This window comes from Nelusetta ayraudi, unplaced genomic scaffold (genome assembly GCF_046127955.1).
Source record: "Nelusetta ayraudi isolate G7.1 ecotype Tasmania unplaced genomic scaffold, CSIRO-AGI_Nayr_v1 ptg000011l, whole genome shotgun sequence".
Classification (NCBI taxonomy): domain Eukaryota; kingdom Metazoa; phylum Chordata; class Actinopteri; order Tetraodontiformes; family Monacanthidae; genus Nelusetta; species Nelusetta ayraudi.
The window spans coordinates 2715233-2732207 of record NW_027466061.1 but is presented as its reverse complement, the minus strand read 5'-3'; the positions used below and the strand labels follow the sequence as shown (position 1 = coordinate 2732207).

Genomic DNA, 16975 nt, shown 5'->3' with positions numbered 1-16975 from the left:
TTTTTCACTGTGGTCCACAACAAACCAGGTGGGCTTTTTCTTTTTTCCTGTTTGTTCTTAATTCTGTTGATACCAAATATTCTTCAGTTATCAAAAAGCTTTCCTGTGCAATTGAGGCAAGTCGCCCCAAATATTTAATCAAACTAATTTCCTTTCTAGTCCCCAAATAATTTCCGTTCCTTTCCTTTGGTTACCCAGTTATTCATTTGTGAAGCAGACTGCCTCTCACATGTGATAACACTGGGGGCATTCTTATTCTGGCTGTGTTATATTGGCCAACAGGCAACAGTGTTGGTCAAGTCACAAGGTTTGTACAGCAGCTGTACGTTAGAACCTACAGTTCATTTATAGCAGTGCTGCCAGTACATGCTTCAGCGATCACAGTACATGTCAGATATCTTTGTTGGGCATAAAGAGACATTAACAGTTGTGAAGAAACATTTTTCTTGATGCTGGTTACATGAGGAGTTTTAAATCATCATTGACGATTGATAAATTTCTCATGACTAATTCAGATTGCTCATCAGGACTGATTGTTCTTATAATTATAAGTTTATCGTCTTATAATTTTTAGAGCCTATACCAAGACGAGAAACTGTATGTGGTAACTTTTTTTTGGCTTTTGTTGAGATTTAATTTAAAAACATGGAAATATCCCCACCTTGTCCCTGAGCATCATGAACTATGTGTTTTTTTTTCTTCAGCAACTGAATAAAAGGTTCTAAAAGCTCAGTAAGTTACATTAAAATGTTTAAGCTATTGCTTTACTTCAAAACTCTTCTTTTAGTCATGTAACATTAAATAGATAATATTAAAAAAAAATAGTCCAGTCCAGTTATTTTATGTACATTATTCCCAGGGTCAAATATGCTTGGATTTTACACACAAACACAAACATTTCTTTTTCCAAACTAACCCTGGGGGGGGGGGATCTTGCTGTAGTGTGCATCTGTACAAGCACTAAATGAAAGCACTTTCTGAAAAGCAAAGATACAGGCCCTGATAATCCCTACTGATATTCTGACATTTTGGCTTCAGGTTTTGACAAGCCGTCAAGTTGTTGTACAGTCAGTGGACGTGGAATTCAATTGTGAGTCAAATGATTGACTCACAAGTGTACCTTTTCCAGGTTGCGAAAAATACCCTTCGATCAGAGCAGGTTGCATAAAAAAATAGGTCAGAAAGAAGAACCATGGCCAAGACATCCCCATCAAAAAACTTGAAATTGGGTGCACAGCGAAGTAATGAGGAAGGTGTTTTGTGCTGTGTTTTGATGAATCCTTTCATCAGAGCTCCAGTCTGCTCAGTAATCCTGCTGCTGGAAAGAGGCCAGTGCTCTGTAGTGCTGGACGGACTGATCTGTGCGGAAGGCGACTGTTAATGTGTAATATTCAACCTATATAGGAGACATTCTTTTTCCAGCTCACCCACTCCGTGGGAGGTCAGAGATCAGGGTCGGCCGCAAAGCATTGCCACTGGCGCTTATAGAGGCCAAGTTCTAAGCAGGTTCTTTTGGTTTGGTTGGACAGCATTTCCAAGCTGTTGCTAACTGTCACAAAGATGAAAGACGGCTGGCGTTCTTCACCTTCGGTCAGGAATTTTCTTCATGCATTATATTCCGAGTTGCTCATCTGAACGCTGTGTCTCACCAACAATAACTAAGAAATGTCCTCCACTTCCATTCAGGAGCGCCAGCCTTGCTAGAAAATGTATTGAGCAGCCCCATTACACAATGGATGCATCAGGAATAAACAGCACAAAAGTGCGGATGTTCGTGGACAAACAAGTTAGCATCAGAACTATTCAGACAGCTGTTTGGGTCATAACACAGGTTTCACCTATGAAAACTCTCTGCCACTAAATAACCGCAGGCTGCCTGCAATCACCGTGATTAAGATCCCCAGCAGGGGCAGCAGACTTGTCGTCAGGGAGTTTTGCCCCCTTATACAAAAACTTATAAAAAAAAAAAATTGTGCTGATTAAAATGCAATCTGAAAGAAAAACATCAAAATCAATCACATTAAAAAAAAGGCCAGTCTGTGAGTCATGGCCTTTAGTCTTGTAACTAATGGTACAGTGTTAAAAATATGAGTGACGAGGCGAGGCAGTGGTTAGCACCACACATCAAGGAAAGCAACTCTGAGCCACTACTTCCATTCCTGGGGTGATGGACAGGCTGACGTATGGGGTTAGACAGGAATTTCCATGGACTATGATGTTTGCAGATGACAGTGTACGCTATAGTGAGAGCAGGTAGTAGATGAAGGAAAATCTTCGAGAGGTCCTGGAAAGATGAGGAATGAAGTTTAAGCTTGTCTACATGAGTGTGAATGGGAGGGACCTAAGTGGAACAGTGAGTTTCCTGGAGAAGAGATACACAAGGTGGAGGATTTCAAGTAGTCGCTCATTCATTCCATATCACGGGGAAAACACTGTAGTTCAAAAATCAATTAGAAGTTGACACTTTTCTCATTTGCAGTCCAGAACAATGGAGAGTGCGGAAAAGAGGTGAAGTGTGTCCATGTATGTTGGAAGGGAGGGAGAAAAAGCAAGCAAGACTGAAGGAAAGGAATAGAAGCGTTGGTGGCGAGAGCAGTGATGTTGTATGATTTAGGAGGAGACAATGACAGTGAGGAAAAGGCAGGAGGCAGAGCTGGAGGTGGAAGAGATTAAAATGCTGAGGTTTCTCTGGGAGTGAGCAGGATGGAGGGATCAGGAGTGAGTACATCAGAGGGATGACATGTGTTAGATGTTTTGGAGATAAAGCCAGAGAGGCCAGACTGACGTGTTTGAGCATGCACTGAGGACATATGGTGAATATATTTGTAGAAGGATGTGGTGATAAGAAATGCCTGGCGGGAGAAAGAGCCAAGAGGAGGTTTGAGGAAGCAGAGATGCAGATGACTGGCTGTGTCCACAAACCGGAAGGGAAGAAGGTAGTCAGGCTCTTTCAATGCCACTAGTTTCAGTCCAAAGTCCTTCAATGGAACTGACATGAGGTGACACTGCTACGTCAGTTAAAATATATATCTGTCAACAAAAAAAAACAACTCATAATTTAAAATGCGCAGCTGACAGCTGAGCAATAGTGCAGCAGTTGGTGGGTCTCCCTTTATTTATTTTTATTTATTTATTTTTACAGTCAATTTAATAGCTGCCATTAAGGTAATAGTGAAAAAGCACCCTACTTAAGAGTGTGGTTTTTTTTTTTTTTTTCAATTCAAATTCACTCTTACACATGTTTTAGGATCTTGGTAATTTGGTTAAACATATTTTCCTCAATTGCTTTTTTATTTTTTTTTCTATTTTATTTTATTTAATTATTTTTACAAAATCTGCACTTCTGCCATAGGGATGCTGTAACAATAACCTGCATCATGACTTGTGGAGCTTGGTCGCACAGCAATATTCTCTGAGAAATTATGTTTATCGTGTACCTCTTATGAGGATATCCAACATCCTGTATACAGTGGGCCAGGGGGGTAACACACACAAACACACGCACACACACACACACAAACACACGCACACACACACACACACACACACACACACACACACACACACACACACACACACACACACACACACACACACTTGCATGCATATACTCATTTAGTTCTAAATGCCTCTTCAAAATTCACAAAACCCAGCACTGGAGAGGATTGGCTGGCTTTTTGCATGTTGACTTCACAGCTCCGCACAGCAATGTTTGGAAGAAAAGGTCACTTTTAAAATAGGGAAAAGAAAACAGAATAAGATCCAGCTATAAGGTGTATTTAAAAAATGTTGAGTGTCAGACAGATGTTGAAAACAGGGATACAGTCTTTTGTTTTCATGTAAATGTTTACATAAACTCTCCTCAGTCTGCGTCGTTTTCTATTTATACAACAATGTGTCATCCGACCTATTGAAGCTCAGGAGAACTATATTGGGTCTCCTAAGTAATATACTGTAAATGAACATACAGTTATCATAATTATGTGTAGTCGGTTTGACAAAAACATATAATAAACAAGCACATTGGGTATTCACTGACTATGAAACAGTAACAAAATGTTCAAATCCTGTATGAATTTGAAGTCATCAATTCCCAGTAGTTTGCACAAGTTTGCACAAGTCCAAATGTCTCTGGAAGTTACTGATTCATTTATTTTATCTGAAAAGTTAATGAGCCCATTTCAATCCTTATTACATTATCATTTATTTCCATTGTTGTTTCCGTGTTTCTCTCTGTTGGTGCTCAGGAACAGTTTGCTTAGAGAACACATATCACTTTAGTATTTTTCAGGAAGAATTGCACCTGTTTGTTCTTTTTGTGTTGTTCTGTTTTTTGGCAGACCCAAGTGGAAAAACCCTGTCAATGGATGTATTTGGTCAGGCTGTTTGCAATACCTTGTGTCCATTTATGTGGTATGTTGTGTTCTTAGCGCTGCTGTAAATCAAATTTCCCTTGTGGGACAACGGAGGTGTGAGCTGAATACACAATGTTTGTCTCTTTGTGATGTGCAGAAGAGCATATTGTAATGTTTCTCATCTACCCGCTGCTATATCGCCTAAACAAACCAAGGCACAGTCTAAGATCAGACGATCCAACAGCTAATTAAATCTGGCCTGTAAGTAAATTTATGGGACCGGCTATGATACATTACAAAAACAACCGTATAATGTAACTCAATTAAAAATATGTTGGTTTGTATTTTTTTATTTGTTTGTTTGTGGGCTTCTTTTTCATAATGCCTGCCAAAATAGTAAGAAGTAGCTCGGAACCCAAAGTCCACCAGCTTTTGTCAATACTGATTTTTTTCAAGGTGGCTTTTAAAGTCAAAAAAGACAAGTTTGGCCTCTTGGCAAGAATGAGGACCTTTTGAGTTTATGTGAACCCGTAGAATAAACACATGGATGGTTTGGCACGTACAACTATGCCAGCATTTACTCAAAGAAACGTCTGAATAGTTTTCACTCAGACGGGTTGTGGACCATGAAAGCGAACTGCAAATGCCAACCTGAAAGATACTGTGATCAATTATTGTTTTGTTTTTGTTTTTTCCTAACAAAAACTATTAAATCATGTTAATCATGGTTTGTTTACTACTTTGCCCCACGGGACTGCTCTTAAAATGATGTTCCAATGCTGGCTGGTAGGCAGTTAGTGCGACAAATCTGAAGGTTTTTCTGCTGTTTGGTCATAAAAGACTCTTTCTGTTGCCACAAAGTAACAATTTGAAAAATAACCACTTTTCTTTCCTCTTGGCCACCCAATTTCAATGGAGACTCATCGGTCTAGTGATCAAGTAGTTTACACAATCAATCCCAGTCAGTAATCAATGTTGCTTTCAATTTTCTATGTCTATACAAAATAATAGTAAAAAACTGTTTGGGATTAACTTTTCATCTTTCATCTACTCCTTGGAGTGGAGCTTTTGACTCAGTTTGCAGTCATATTTCAGTCTGTCACATGTGATGGAAATCTTAAAAACTAAGTGGAGCCAAGTGAAGTGTTACTAGTCAAAAGGTACCAATGTTGTATGGAAAATGAAGCAATTGTGTTATTAGTTATTATTAATAATAATTAAATATCATTAATGTAACTGCAAAAGTGAAAGAATGGAGTATTAAAAAAAGAAAACACACAGTCAGTGTGCTTGGCATAGATCAGACCTGAAATTTCCCACAAACAGGTTCAGCACGGCCCTGCACTCCGCAGCTTAACGGAAGCCACCGCGGCGCACTACTGTACGCTTTTGTCATTCGTGAAGGGTAAACGGGGATTAAGCTGACATCCGGTAAATTATTCAGGGCGATATTGTCTGACAAACAAGTGCAACGCCACTGAAACAAGTTGAAGCACCGGTGACACCATTCATTCACTTTAAGTTGACAGTCGTACAATGTCAAAGCAGAGACGTGTCCTCCTTACTTTGAAATGGAAATAACAAAAACAAAAAACCTGCTTCCTGGACGGATGTGTCAGGAAAAAAGGGAAGGAGGACAGACTATTTACTTCAAGAACAGTGAGGAGGAAGATATCCTGAATAAATTACCACAGGGTCTTGCAGCTATTGGCTGTGTTTTCTGATGTGCACGTGTTATTTATATTTACTTACTGTTCGAAACCATCAAGATGTTATTATTATTTTCTTTTGCTTGTTTCTTTTCCTCTCAACACAACTCCAATAGGGACTGTGAGTTCCACACTAACTCATCAGCGATGAGGGTTAGATATATTTTGTTGTCAACCAATTATGCGGTAATTAACAATTGGAAAATTTGGAGTCAATTAATTAGAGAAACACAAAAGGTTGATTTTCAGTCCTCGGCGTTTGAAACCATGCTTTCTGAAAAGTGGAGCAAAGGGAAGAAGTTAAAAACGTTCTCAATGTTGCTGGTTTATGGACAGCCTAAAAACAACATATTTAAGCATTTGAATATTAATGTTATTTTTAATTTTTGAATTATGTATATATTACATACTCGTGAAATTAATTCCAATAGTCTTGAGGCTCATTGTATTGTTTGACCACACTAGTAAAGGGAATTTGCATTACAAGAGTCTTACATCTGTTCCACTATATTCTCGGCATATTCTCCCACCCCCAAACGTCTATCGGTCGGGCCGAGAATAAAGCACATTTTTGAGTTCGAGCAATTGCGAGAAAGTCGACAGAAAGGCACCATTTGACACGACTTTTCCGGAGGCAGCACAAACTCGCAACAATGCCCATCTGCGCCTGAATTCAAACTGTTTCAGCTCAAACGAAAGAATGTGTGCAATTCTGGTGCTTCAAAAGAACGGACAGGAGGGGAGAGGAGAGATAACAACACAGCTGTAAATAGAGGAGTGCCAGGCAGATCCCAGTCTGCCACACAGTCAGAACAGAGTTGAACACACAAAGACGGGCGCGCTCGTCGAGACGCCGTCAGTACAGACTTACAGGCAGCAGTTGTTCTACTGAAGCTTCCCAGGGTCTGGCTTCGCTTGCAGTGTTGACATTTGTGGGTATGTCCACATTTTTGCCTCAGAGCCTCTATTGTCACAGTCTCAAAGTTGTGGTAATTAAGCATCTCCCTGGTACTAAATTCTCATGGTTTGCTGTTCTAATACGTTTTTTCACGTTACGTTCACGTTTTTGCTCCAAACCCACGTTCACTCCAAATGGAGAAAAGAGTACATACATATGTAATTACCTGCATTGTAATGTAGGGCGACGTGTTTCTCACCTCAGGACTCAGAATCAACAATGACGCGCCTGTCTCTCTGGTCGCTTCGTCACCTCTTCTGTTGATGTTGTAAAAAATAGAACTTTTCGCGCCTTGCAGTATCCGAAGACGATTGCACCAAATGAAGAAGTGTGATGTTTGCGGTTGTGGTTTCTTTTGTTTATTGAAGCAAAGTGAGGCTCACATTTCCAGGCAGACCAGAGTTCATTTGTTTGGTTCACGCCAAATAACGAGTTTGGAGTACACTTGCACTTTCACATTGGCCTAACAGTCCAACTGTTGGAAAAAAGGAACCGAAAAAAAAAGAACTCTGAAACAAACTCACTCTCCTTTGCTTCAGAACAAACAGTGGCTTTGGGAAAGTAGTGCCCTTCCCTTTTCAGCCTTTAGTGTCTGTGGACAGCTTGCATAAAGAGTTGCTGCTGGACTTTACCTTATATCGTGATTCCTGCTGCTATTGTGACCCGCCTCCAGTGACCAGTGAAAGCCTCAGAGAAAAGATAGAATAAAAGAAGAGCAAGCGATTATTTGCATAAGGTTCACATCCTTTTATGTAAGTGTCATGAAGAAATAAGGTCGAGCTAGAGAGATCCAGCTATAGCTACCCAAGCTAACCCGACATCATTACCAGAGGGTCGAACACAGTCACAAAAAGAGGGAAAATGAGTGGTTGGCTCAAAGCTAAGACTGAAACCGTTCACTTCATAACGGAAAGTGAGGACCATCAGAACGGGAATCGTTATCAATGGCAACCCCATTGTCTGATCTGTCTCCCTGGTGCTTTCACTCACACCCTACCATTGTACCTATCTGATGCACTTGAACTTTTTTCCCTGTATCCTCCAATCAGCATGCAGAGGCCCGGTTTCCAGGTTAGCCCACCGCTCAATGAATCCCCTTGCACGCGAGCACCAGTGGGAGGGACAAAATTGCAGTATTTGTCCAATGGTCATATAGTTTCAATGCTCTGTAAAAAAAAGATACAAAAAAATCTTTAACTTCAGCAGCCAAATGCATTACATGAAATGTGCACACAACAGCACACGTGAAAAGTTTTGGGAAAACAGAGCTTCCCTTGCAATGGCAAAGAAATGGCAGGTGCAGCATTCTAATCCAAATTTGATCATGCAGGAGTGTCTCAGGTTCATTTTGAACTGCCACTGGCCATGGGTTTGTCAGTGACTCTGGCTCTTTATGGAAGAGGACTGACCTGTATGAAACAGTTGACCTACACTGGCGGACACCAAACAGCTCCTCCGAAACGTCATATTTCACTTTGCCATCTAACTCTGACTGGTATCCACTTCAACATGGCCTTAGTTCTTTGGATTGATAAGCAAGCATCCTTCATATGTTTAGCACTCCACCTAGGATCTCAAATTGATTTCCCATGTGCAGACCCAGGCGTGTTTTTAGTTCTGACAGGAACAAACTTGTGTCTGACAGTACAGCAGCAAACGTCATCCCAACATCAGTTCATTTCCACGAAAGTCATGCTTGCTGTCAAGACTGGATCTGAAGTCAAACTATAGAATCTATTTGTATCATACTACTCTGTCAATCGGCCCACGCTGCCTGGCCATGTCAGGGTTTTTGTTTGATATGAATACTCATCCATGTCGATATGAATACTCATCCATGTCGATAAAAACCTTTTCCCCAGTTGCGTCTGGCCTTTATCATTTAACACATTTTTACAGACGATTTTCACAATAATGTTTTACCTCCATCCATTTTTGTTTGTTTGTTTGTTTGTTTGTTTTTTAAGAAATTTCTGACCCTCGCTTTACAGTTAGAATTTTTTATTTTGGCTGTAATTAAACTACATAAACAAACTCAATGTGTTAGTCTGCCTAGCTTTTCTTGTAATTGCTCATTTCTTCCATCACCTAAGACAAGCAGTCAGTGCGGCACCAAAAAAAACTGCTGGTTAAAATTTGGTCTGAATCAAATGCAATGCAATGTTTATTTTGTTTTTGTTTTGTTTTTTTAACCACGTGTAATTACCAGCAATAGTGAAGCCTCAGAAACAATGTGCACTTCTCCAGGTTTAAAACGAGAACCTAACAGCAGCATTGCATTATGTGGGTGTCAGGGTACCACTTTGGTAAGAGGCAGCGTGCTTTAAGCTCTTAAAAGTCTGACAGTTTGAATGCTTTGTGTTTAAGTCGAAGGATTTAAAATTCTGCTCTGGATTCCTCCCAGGAGTCACAGTCGCAGTAAACGGCCGACATCATAGTAACAACACAGAATATTCTGTAATTCCTGTCTGGCTCCTGTCAGCCATGCAGCAGCATTCTAAATGAGGGAGATGGTCTCCAGAGACGTATTAGGGCGGCTTGAAGGACAGTGTGAGTGACCACTTGATAGTCATGGTCCGGCACAAAATGGTGACATGCTTGATAAAATCAAAACAATGCCGCCAATTTTCCCAGTCGAACCACTTTTTTTTAACTGAGTGAATCATACTGACTTTCTAGATTTTTTAAATCAAATTTTGACTTCACAAAGGAACAATGAAACCATTTACAAGACATATTTTCTCAATTTTCTTATTTCATCGAATCATCTTCCCTCTCTCCTAAAAAAAAACAAAACTGATCATAAACCCTTATAAGGATATGTTACAGTTTAATTTCCCCTCTGGGGCAAGATGCATATTAAGATAACTGCTCTAAAATGTAAATGTGCGTCTGCGTGAAGCGCAGGAAACAACGATTTGTTCTCTGACATTAGTTTAAGACAATTTTCAAGTGAAACATATCCCTTCAAACTTAATGGAAATAAATAGCTAAATAACAGTGCGTAATCCATGGAGTAACACTGTGCTAATATAACAGCGGTGCAGAAATTGTTTTAAATGGATCCTGGGCTTCATCTGAGGCCGGTGATAAAGTACTTTACTTATCCTGTGGAGCAAATGTTCTGCAAGTCATCCTGAGTGTTTTAAAAAGAAACAGGGGGCAGCTGCTCTGGGTTCAGGGACAAAATAGCAGGAGATATTGCGCTTCTTAGGTTTTGTGAGCAGCGGATGAGACCGTTTATTTTGACAATATTCCAATATGAACATTGAAAAAAGGTCAATAAGCTGTGCATTTACCTGTAGTCATGTCTGAAACTTTGCCTTCCTGGACACAGCTGTAATTCATAACATCTCTTACGTCCCTAAAACACCATGAGCAAATTTCAAACAGTTTGGTGAACGGTAGCGTTGATGAGGTTAATGAATCGCCTCAACCTTATCAGCAGCTGAAGGTAAAGCAGAGTACAGTGTATTCTCTGGAACCCCGAGAAAAGGCTGAGCCATGCACTGCGTCGGTTCATCTTTTGTGGGCAGACGGCATAAAGAGGGTCCGATACCTAATATTATCGACAGAGTGGCTTCAGCAGTGGAGCAATGTAAAACCTACCGCTGCGCTCAACGGGGGATGATGTTTATGCTCTGTTAGCAGTGTCGCAAAGAGCGCACATGGAAACAAAACAGGCGTTAACACAAAGAGAGGCTTTGAGCAGTGTGTGTGTGTGTGGTTTGGGAGAAGCAACAACAGCCCAGGGTAAAAAAGACACAGCAGCGACTAGGTTAGATTTACTAGAAACACAGCACTTGAACAGTATTTGGATGTGACATTTCTATATTAATGTGCCTGGTGTTGCTAGTTTTTTTTTTTTTTTTTACCTTTCTCGTTTTCAGGATATACTTGTTTATTTCGAGCCACTATTTGGCAACCATCATAGTTTTGTCCTCTTATTAACGGTCCTGCGTGATGCAAACTCCACTTGGCTGTTGACAAGCATTTTCTATTTAAAGAAAGCTGATGAATTACAACATTTTCAGAAAAGTATATCAGCTACCTCTCATTAAATCCTCTGGAAATATCCCTTTATGATGTCACAATGGTGTGCGTGACCCCTCCCAACCCCCCAGCCCGGTGTCCAATTCCAACCCCGGAGACCAACTGATGGTCGCTTTGTTTCTGTCCCCTTCAAAAGCATGTGGAAGGTACAACGAAGCGCCAGTTTTAGCAAGAAGCAGGAAGGACGAAATGTGCTATTTTCTGGAGATCTGGGAATTTGTGATTTGCACACACGTAGATCAGTCGAGCCATATGATGTCTAGATGTCATCAAAAAGACTGTTCTGAAGACCAATAAGGGTTTATGCCTTCATTAAATTTGCCCTTTCTTCTTTTGCTTCCTTTATTTCTGTTTCACCAGTACCACCAAAAATCATCAACCTCTCCAAAGACCTTGTGGTGAATGAAGGCTCCAACGTCTCCCTGATGTGCCAAGCCAATGGGAAACCAGACCCTTCCATCAGCTGGAAGCTCATCTCCCCCTCAGGTAAGTCCACTGCAGAGCCCCGGCCTCAGTTTATAAGTGACATTCATGCTGTCTCTTATAAAATGTCACATTTTCTCTTATCTAATTCCCCGCCGTATAATGTGCCGAGATCGTCGCTCTCTGTTTATAGCCCCATTCTTGACTTTGTGTGACCCGTGGTCAATTTCTCGCTTCAATTATTACCCATCATTACCTTTTCCTGGATCATCATTACGACGTAATTGTTTGCGGGGAAGCAAACTGACCCTGTTGTTATTGACTAATTAATTACACGATCGGATAATAGGCTGAAAGTAAATGTGGTGGAGAGGCTTCTGAATGACAGGATTAATGCGGAGAGGCGCTACGCATAATAGCAGCATGCTATGGCAAATTTGTCCAGAATCCGGTTAGTATCATTGTGCATGCTGAACGCTATTCATCTCAACACACTCGGTGAAGAATAAGAAAGCCAAATGCGAGCAGCTGTTCCCTCACTTCAGTTCACGATAAGAAGATGTTTGCACTCATAATAAATTACCTTAAAAGACAGAGCTCTCATAGTGTTATGTGCACTGCTCTTTTTTTGTTTAAACAGCAATATGGGAAACTAAATGGGGGATACAAAGTGCGACTGACCTGTGCTGAGATAAGCAGGAAGGACGGACAATGAGTGGCCTGTATTACCGGAGCATTTTAGGACATGGATGCACATCGTTCATCGGCCACTGCCCCGCTTGGTGATTACTTTAAGGGGAGAGGGGCATTAACACTTAACGCTCAAAATCTGAAATGCTTCCTCTAGCTTTTTAAATGTGTGATAAACCTGTGGTCTGCATGTCAAATCCCCCCACAAAGGAACACTTTGCCGACTCTCTGTTGAGGAACTTCTTCCTAATTCTAATTCTTACACTGGACTTTTTACCTTTTTACTGTGTTTTGCACAGAAAGGTTGCATACCAAAACTTTGACAAGGACATGTACAAAGGCAAACAGAAGGTAGAAGAAGAATAGCAGACAATGTAATTAATCCAATTTGACATTTTATTTTAACATATAAAGATATAGGTAAATAAAATAAAATAAAAATAAAAACAAGCAATGCTACTCTTTTCCCTCTATCTTTACCCCTTTTTACCTTTTGTGTTAGTTTTCTAGGATTTAAAACTTAGACTCTGGAATGTCAGTCAAACATCAATCAATCAAATCAGATTTTTTTTTTAAATTACAATGTATAGTTTCTCCCTCTTCCCCCCTTTTAGGATTTTTGAAAGATAATGTACGATACTTTTTAAAAGTTTGAGGTCACTGCCCACTCTCTCTCTTTCTCTCTCTCTCTCTCTTGCTAAACACACACATAGACAATTCATTCCTCATGGAACCAACACCAAGAATTTAGGGTGTGTTATGTTTTCATGTGTAATAATGCACTCATGAAAATTACCATAGGATTGTTTTCCACTTGAAGGGTTGCATTAAAGATGTGGTCTTACAACACATGCTGCACAGTTAATTCAATTAATCTGCACTCATTCATTGGAAAAAAAAAACAAACAGTGGGGTGGGGGTGAGGGGGGAGTTGGCCTGGGGCTTGACGGGTTCACGGGAGGTGCACGAGTTCACATTCAGTGGCAGAGCAACTGTGACAATAGCAGAGTCTAGTGCAACACAGTTGTGGCCTTGACTCGGAGACCACAGCAAAACACAAGGCGTCCTGGTCTGGGATCCAAACTACAGTTCCAGGATCTCCCAGCTGCACAGCATCTCCTCTCCAGCCCGGGGCTATTCAGCATGAGCCAAGCTGTGGCAAGCACTCTGGGGTGTCAATAAGAGTGAATTAAATAAATAAAGTTCAACGGTGGTTAGTCGTGTCTGCGTGTGTGTGTGTGTGTGTGTGTGTGTGTGTGTGTGTGTGTGTGCATAAAGATTGATGATTTGGGCCTGGGATCCCACAGAGCCGGGACCCAGCTCCCTCTCACCTCTGATAGATGGATGGCTTTAGGGGCTTGTGACGGATCAGAAGTGATCCTCAGCGTCTTCCAAACGGCAGCACAACCAGATTGCAAAAGTCGTCAGGCCGGTCCACCGGCCGGCTGACTCCCCGCTGCATTAAGGCAGCCAAAAATGAGCATCCACACGGCAAAGATTTTTGGACAGATTTGGAGTTTCGTCAAAATTTTTTTATTTGAAGTCAGAGGTGATGGAGTGCCCTCTGGTAGCTGATTGATTCTGAAACCTTTATGTATATATATACAGTATACATATACATATATATGTATATTTCCATAGTTAACTCACGATTAATCGCAAATTAATCGCATATTTTTTTATCTGCTCTAAATCTACCATAAACTGATATTTTTCCATTTTTTTTAATAATCATATCAACATGGGAGTAGGCAAATACTTGCTTTCTGCAAATGCAGCATGTTTATCCGTGTTGGAGCAATGACAAGTACTACTAACAAAACAAAAGATGCACAGGGTAAAAAAAAAAATTGTGCGTGTGTGTGTGTGTGTGTGTGTAAATAGAAACATGCACGCAGGTGTCCATCTCAAGACCTCTTTCATAATGATCACTGACCGGCATCTCTAGGATCAAACAGACGTATTTTGATCAAGTCTTCCTGTGTGTGTGTGTGTGTGTGTGTGTGTGTATTTGTTTAATCTCTCTCGCACTCTGATACAATGTCCTGACAAATATAACATACAAATATGATCAAATTTGTCATTCGGTTTTTATTTTGAAATTAGTTTATTTTGAAAATTCACCGGATTTTCTCGTTTTTTTGAGCGACTTACTGTGACGAGGATCGCTCGCGGCTCGCGCACAAAATAGAGCAGACGCCGAAACGACAAATGCATGGCGCGAACCGCGCGCCTGTTCGCGTCTACTGTGAACCACCACATTGATTTACGTGGGCGCCGAATAGAAGCGCTCGGCGCTTCGCTTCCACGTCCAGTGAAGTGACGTTAAATGCATGGCGCGATCCGCGAGGGGAGCCGCGCGCCTGTTCGCGTCTGGTGTGAACTACTACATTGATGAACATGGGCGCCGAATGGAAGCGCTCGTTACAGCAAATGCATATCACTTTTGTCCTGTCAAGACTGCCATCTGGCAGGGTTTTGAAGTGGAACTTTCCATTTACAAAGACGCCTTATCCATGTTAGTCCTTCCTAGTGCTTTTTTTGTTGTGTTTACAAGCCGGCTGCAAGCGTGTGACTGTGTGCTGTGAGTAAATTCATTTCCCGTTTCCACAATCTACGGAGCGGCCAAAGGTTCAAAAAGCACCGTGTGCGTTAATCGCGCGATAAAAAAAATTGTCGGCGATAAAGCGGCGTGGAGTTAACGCGTTAATAACATTAACTTTGACACCCTTTATATACATATATATATATAATTGAATATATATATTTATACAGTTGTGCTCATAAGTTTACATACCCTAGCAGAATTTATGATTTCTTGGCCATTTCTTAGAGAATATGAATGATAACAAAAACTTTTCTTTCACTCATGGTTAGTGCTTAGGTGAAGCCATTTAGTTAGTTGTAGTAGAGTCCTGTCCAGCTGAAGTAATCTCTGGGTTTTTCTTTGCATCTCGAACAATTTTTCTGGCCTTTGTGGCAGAAATTTTTGTTGGTCGACCTGGTCGTGATTTGGTTTCAACAGAATCTCTCACTTTCCACTTCTTCATTAGAGTTTGAACACTGCTGATTGGCATTCTCAGTTCCTTATATATATCTTCTTATATCCCTTTCCTGTTTTATACATTTCAATGACCTTTTCCCGTAGATCTTTTGACAATTGTTTTGCTTTCCCCATGACTCAGAGTCCATATATATATATATATATATATATATATATATATATATATATATATATATATATATATATATATATATATATATATATATATATATATATATATGTATATATGGCTATATTTACTTGTGTTTTAGGATGAACTTGCACCATGTATGAACTAGGATGAATTTATGGGATTATGTTCAATTGGCCACCATTAAAAATGGCAAGAATGTGCTAAACAGATGGTGAGAGTCTTTGGAGTTCATTTGGGGAGAATACCCCTGAACAGCAGCATGACTAGTTTTAAAAAACAACAATAAATGAAAAATAATAATAATTGGATGCGCAGTGTTCTTCATTCATGGAGGAGGACAGTGTCTTCATTGTTAGACACTAAAAACCAAAAACTAGTTCTAGTATTATGAAATTAAGTCAGTAAAATCATACAAAGTAGGTAAAAATTACAATCCCAAAGAATTAAAAAAAAAAAAAAATACAACTTTTTTCTTTTCACAGTTGTGTTGTGTTGGGTTTTGATGTTTCTAATAAGCATTTAGAATGGCAGCTGAAGAGAAAATATGCTTCTGAAGAATCAAAGTCAAAAGTAAATAAAAAAAAATGTAATGAATTTTGCTTTACAGCACGTGCAGGATTTGAAAGGCAACACAAAGCGTGCAGCAGATGTGTCACATCTCTTCTAAGAGTTTATTTTTTTGCAATAAAAAAACAAAACAAACAACAACAACAAACATCCCTGATGGTGATTGGTGGAGCTTTCTCGTTGAGGTGCCCTTGAACAGAAACAGTTACTGCAGAACGCAATTAAGAAAAGCTCAGTTTACCAACTTTATAATTAATTTTGAAGAAAAAAAAGCACGATTTCAAAGGCTAACCTTGCTCCCCGTTACTGCATGGGCGAATTGGACCGTGCTGTCAACATTTCTTTTCAGCCAAGTGAAAGGCAAAACACTCTCTCCTCTTAACTTTCATATTTAATTTAGAGTTTGGCAGCGTGGTTCTTCCTTTTTTTTCACTTTTCATGCTGTACATTCTCCCTCCTTGTTTTGTGGCCTTTATCGGGAACAGAAATTGGCTGTTGGCCCAAAAGATTAGCAACAGCCTTGCTTCTCATCTTGCCTTTTGTGCGCTCGGAAATACGCGTGCTATTCATGGGTCAAATCGTAACCCGCACTGTCAAAACAGATTCTCCCCGCTGCCATATCTCCTCAGCGGATGTAAAGCCGCCTCATTTTGTCCCAGTAATACGCAGAACCCCTCGCTTCCACATTCCAGTGATTATTTTCTCTTGCCCCCCTTTTATGTTGTTCCTTTCAGAGTGGATGATGCATCAAAGGAGGCCTGGCACATTAAGAGATCCCGTGTGCCAGCGGCAGACTTGCAGTGGAAAATTTGCAATCTATATATTTACCTCGCACACGCACAGCAGTGCGTCGTCATAGGGGGAAGCAGTGGAGCAGCAGCAGCAGCAGCTTCCTGCACTTCACTGCCACTTTAAAAAAAAAAATGTATGTGTAATGTGATTTCTGCGAATAGCATAAACGCTGCCTGTCGTTTTCTCTTTAACAACGTTTTTCTTTTTTTACATGCGCGTCTGTGTCTTTCT

General features: G+C 40.4%; 1 protein-coding gene across 4 annotated transcripts in view; it reads left to right on the top strand.

Annotated features, from left to right (window-relative positions):
• ntm (neurotrimin) overlaps nucleotides 1-16975 on the top strand; it is a 329246-nt gene that overhangs the window by 296203 nt on the left and 16068 nt on the right. For all 4 annotated transcript variants that reach the window (XM_076020008.1, XM_076020010.1, XM_076020009.1 and 1 more), the window contains one exon: nucleotides 11436-11561. In XM_076020008.1, the coding sequence (XP_075876123.1) occupies nucleotides 11436-11561 (126 nt within the window). The remainder of the gene's footprint in view (nucleotides 1-11435; nucleotides 11562-16975) is intronic.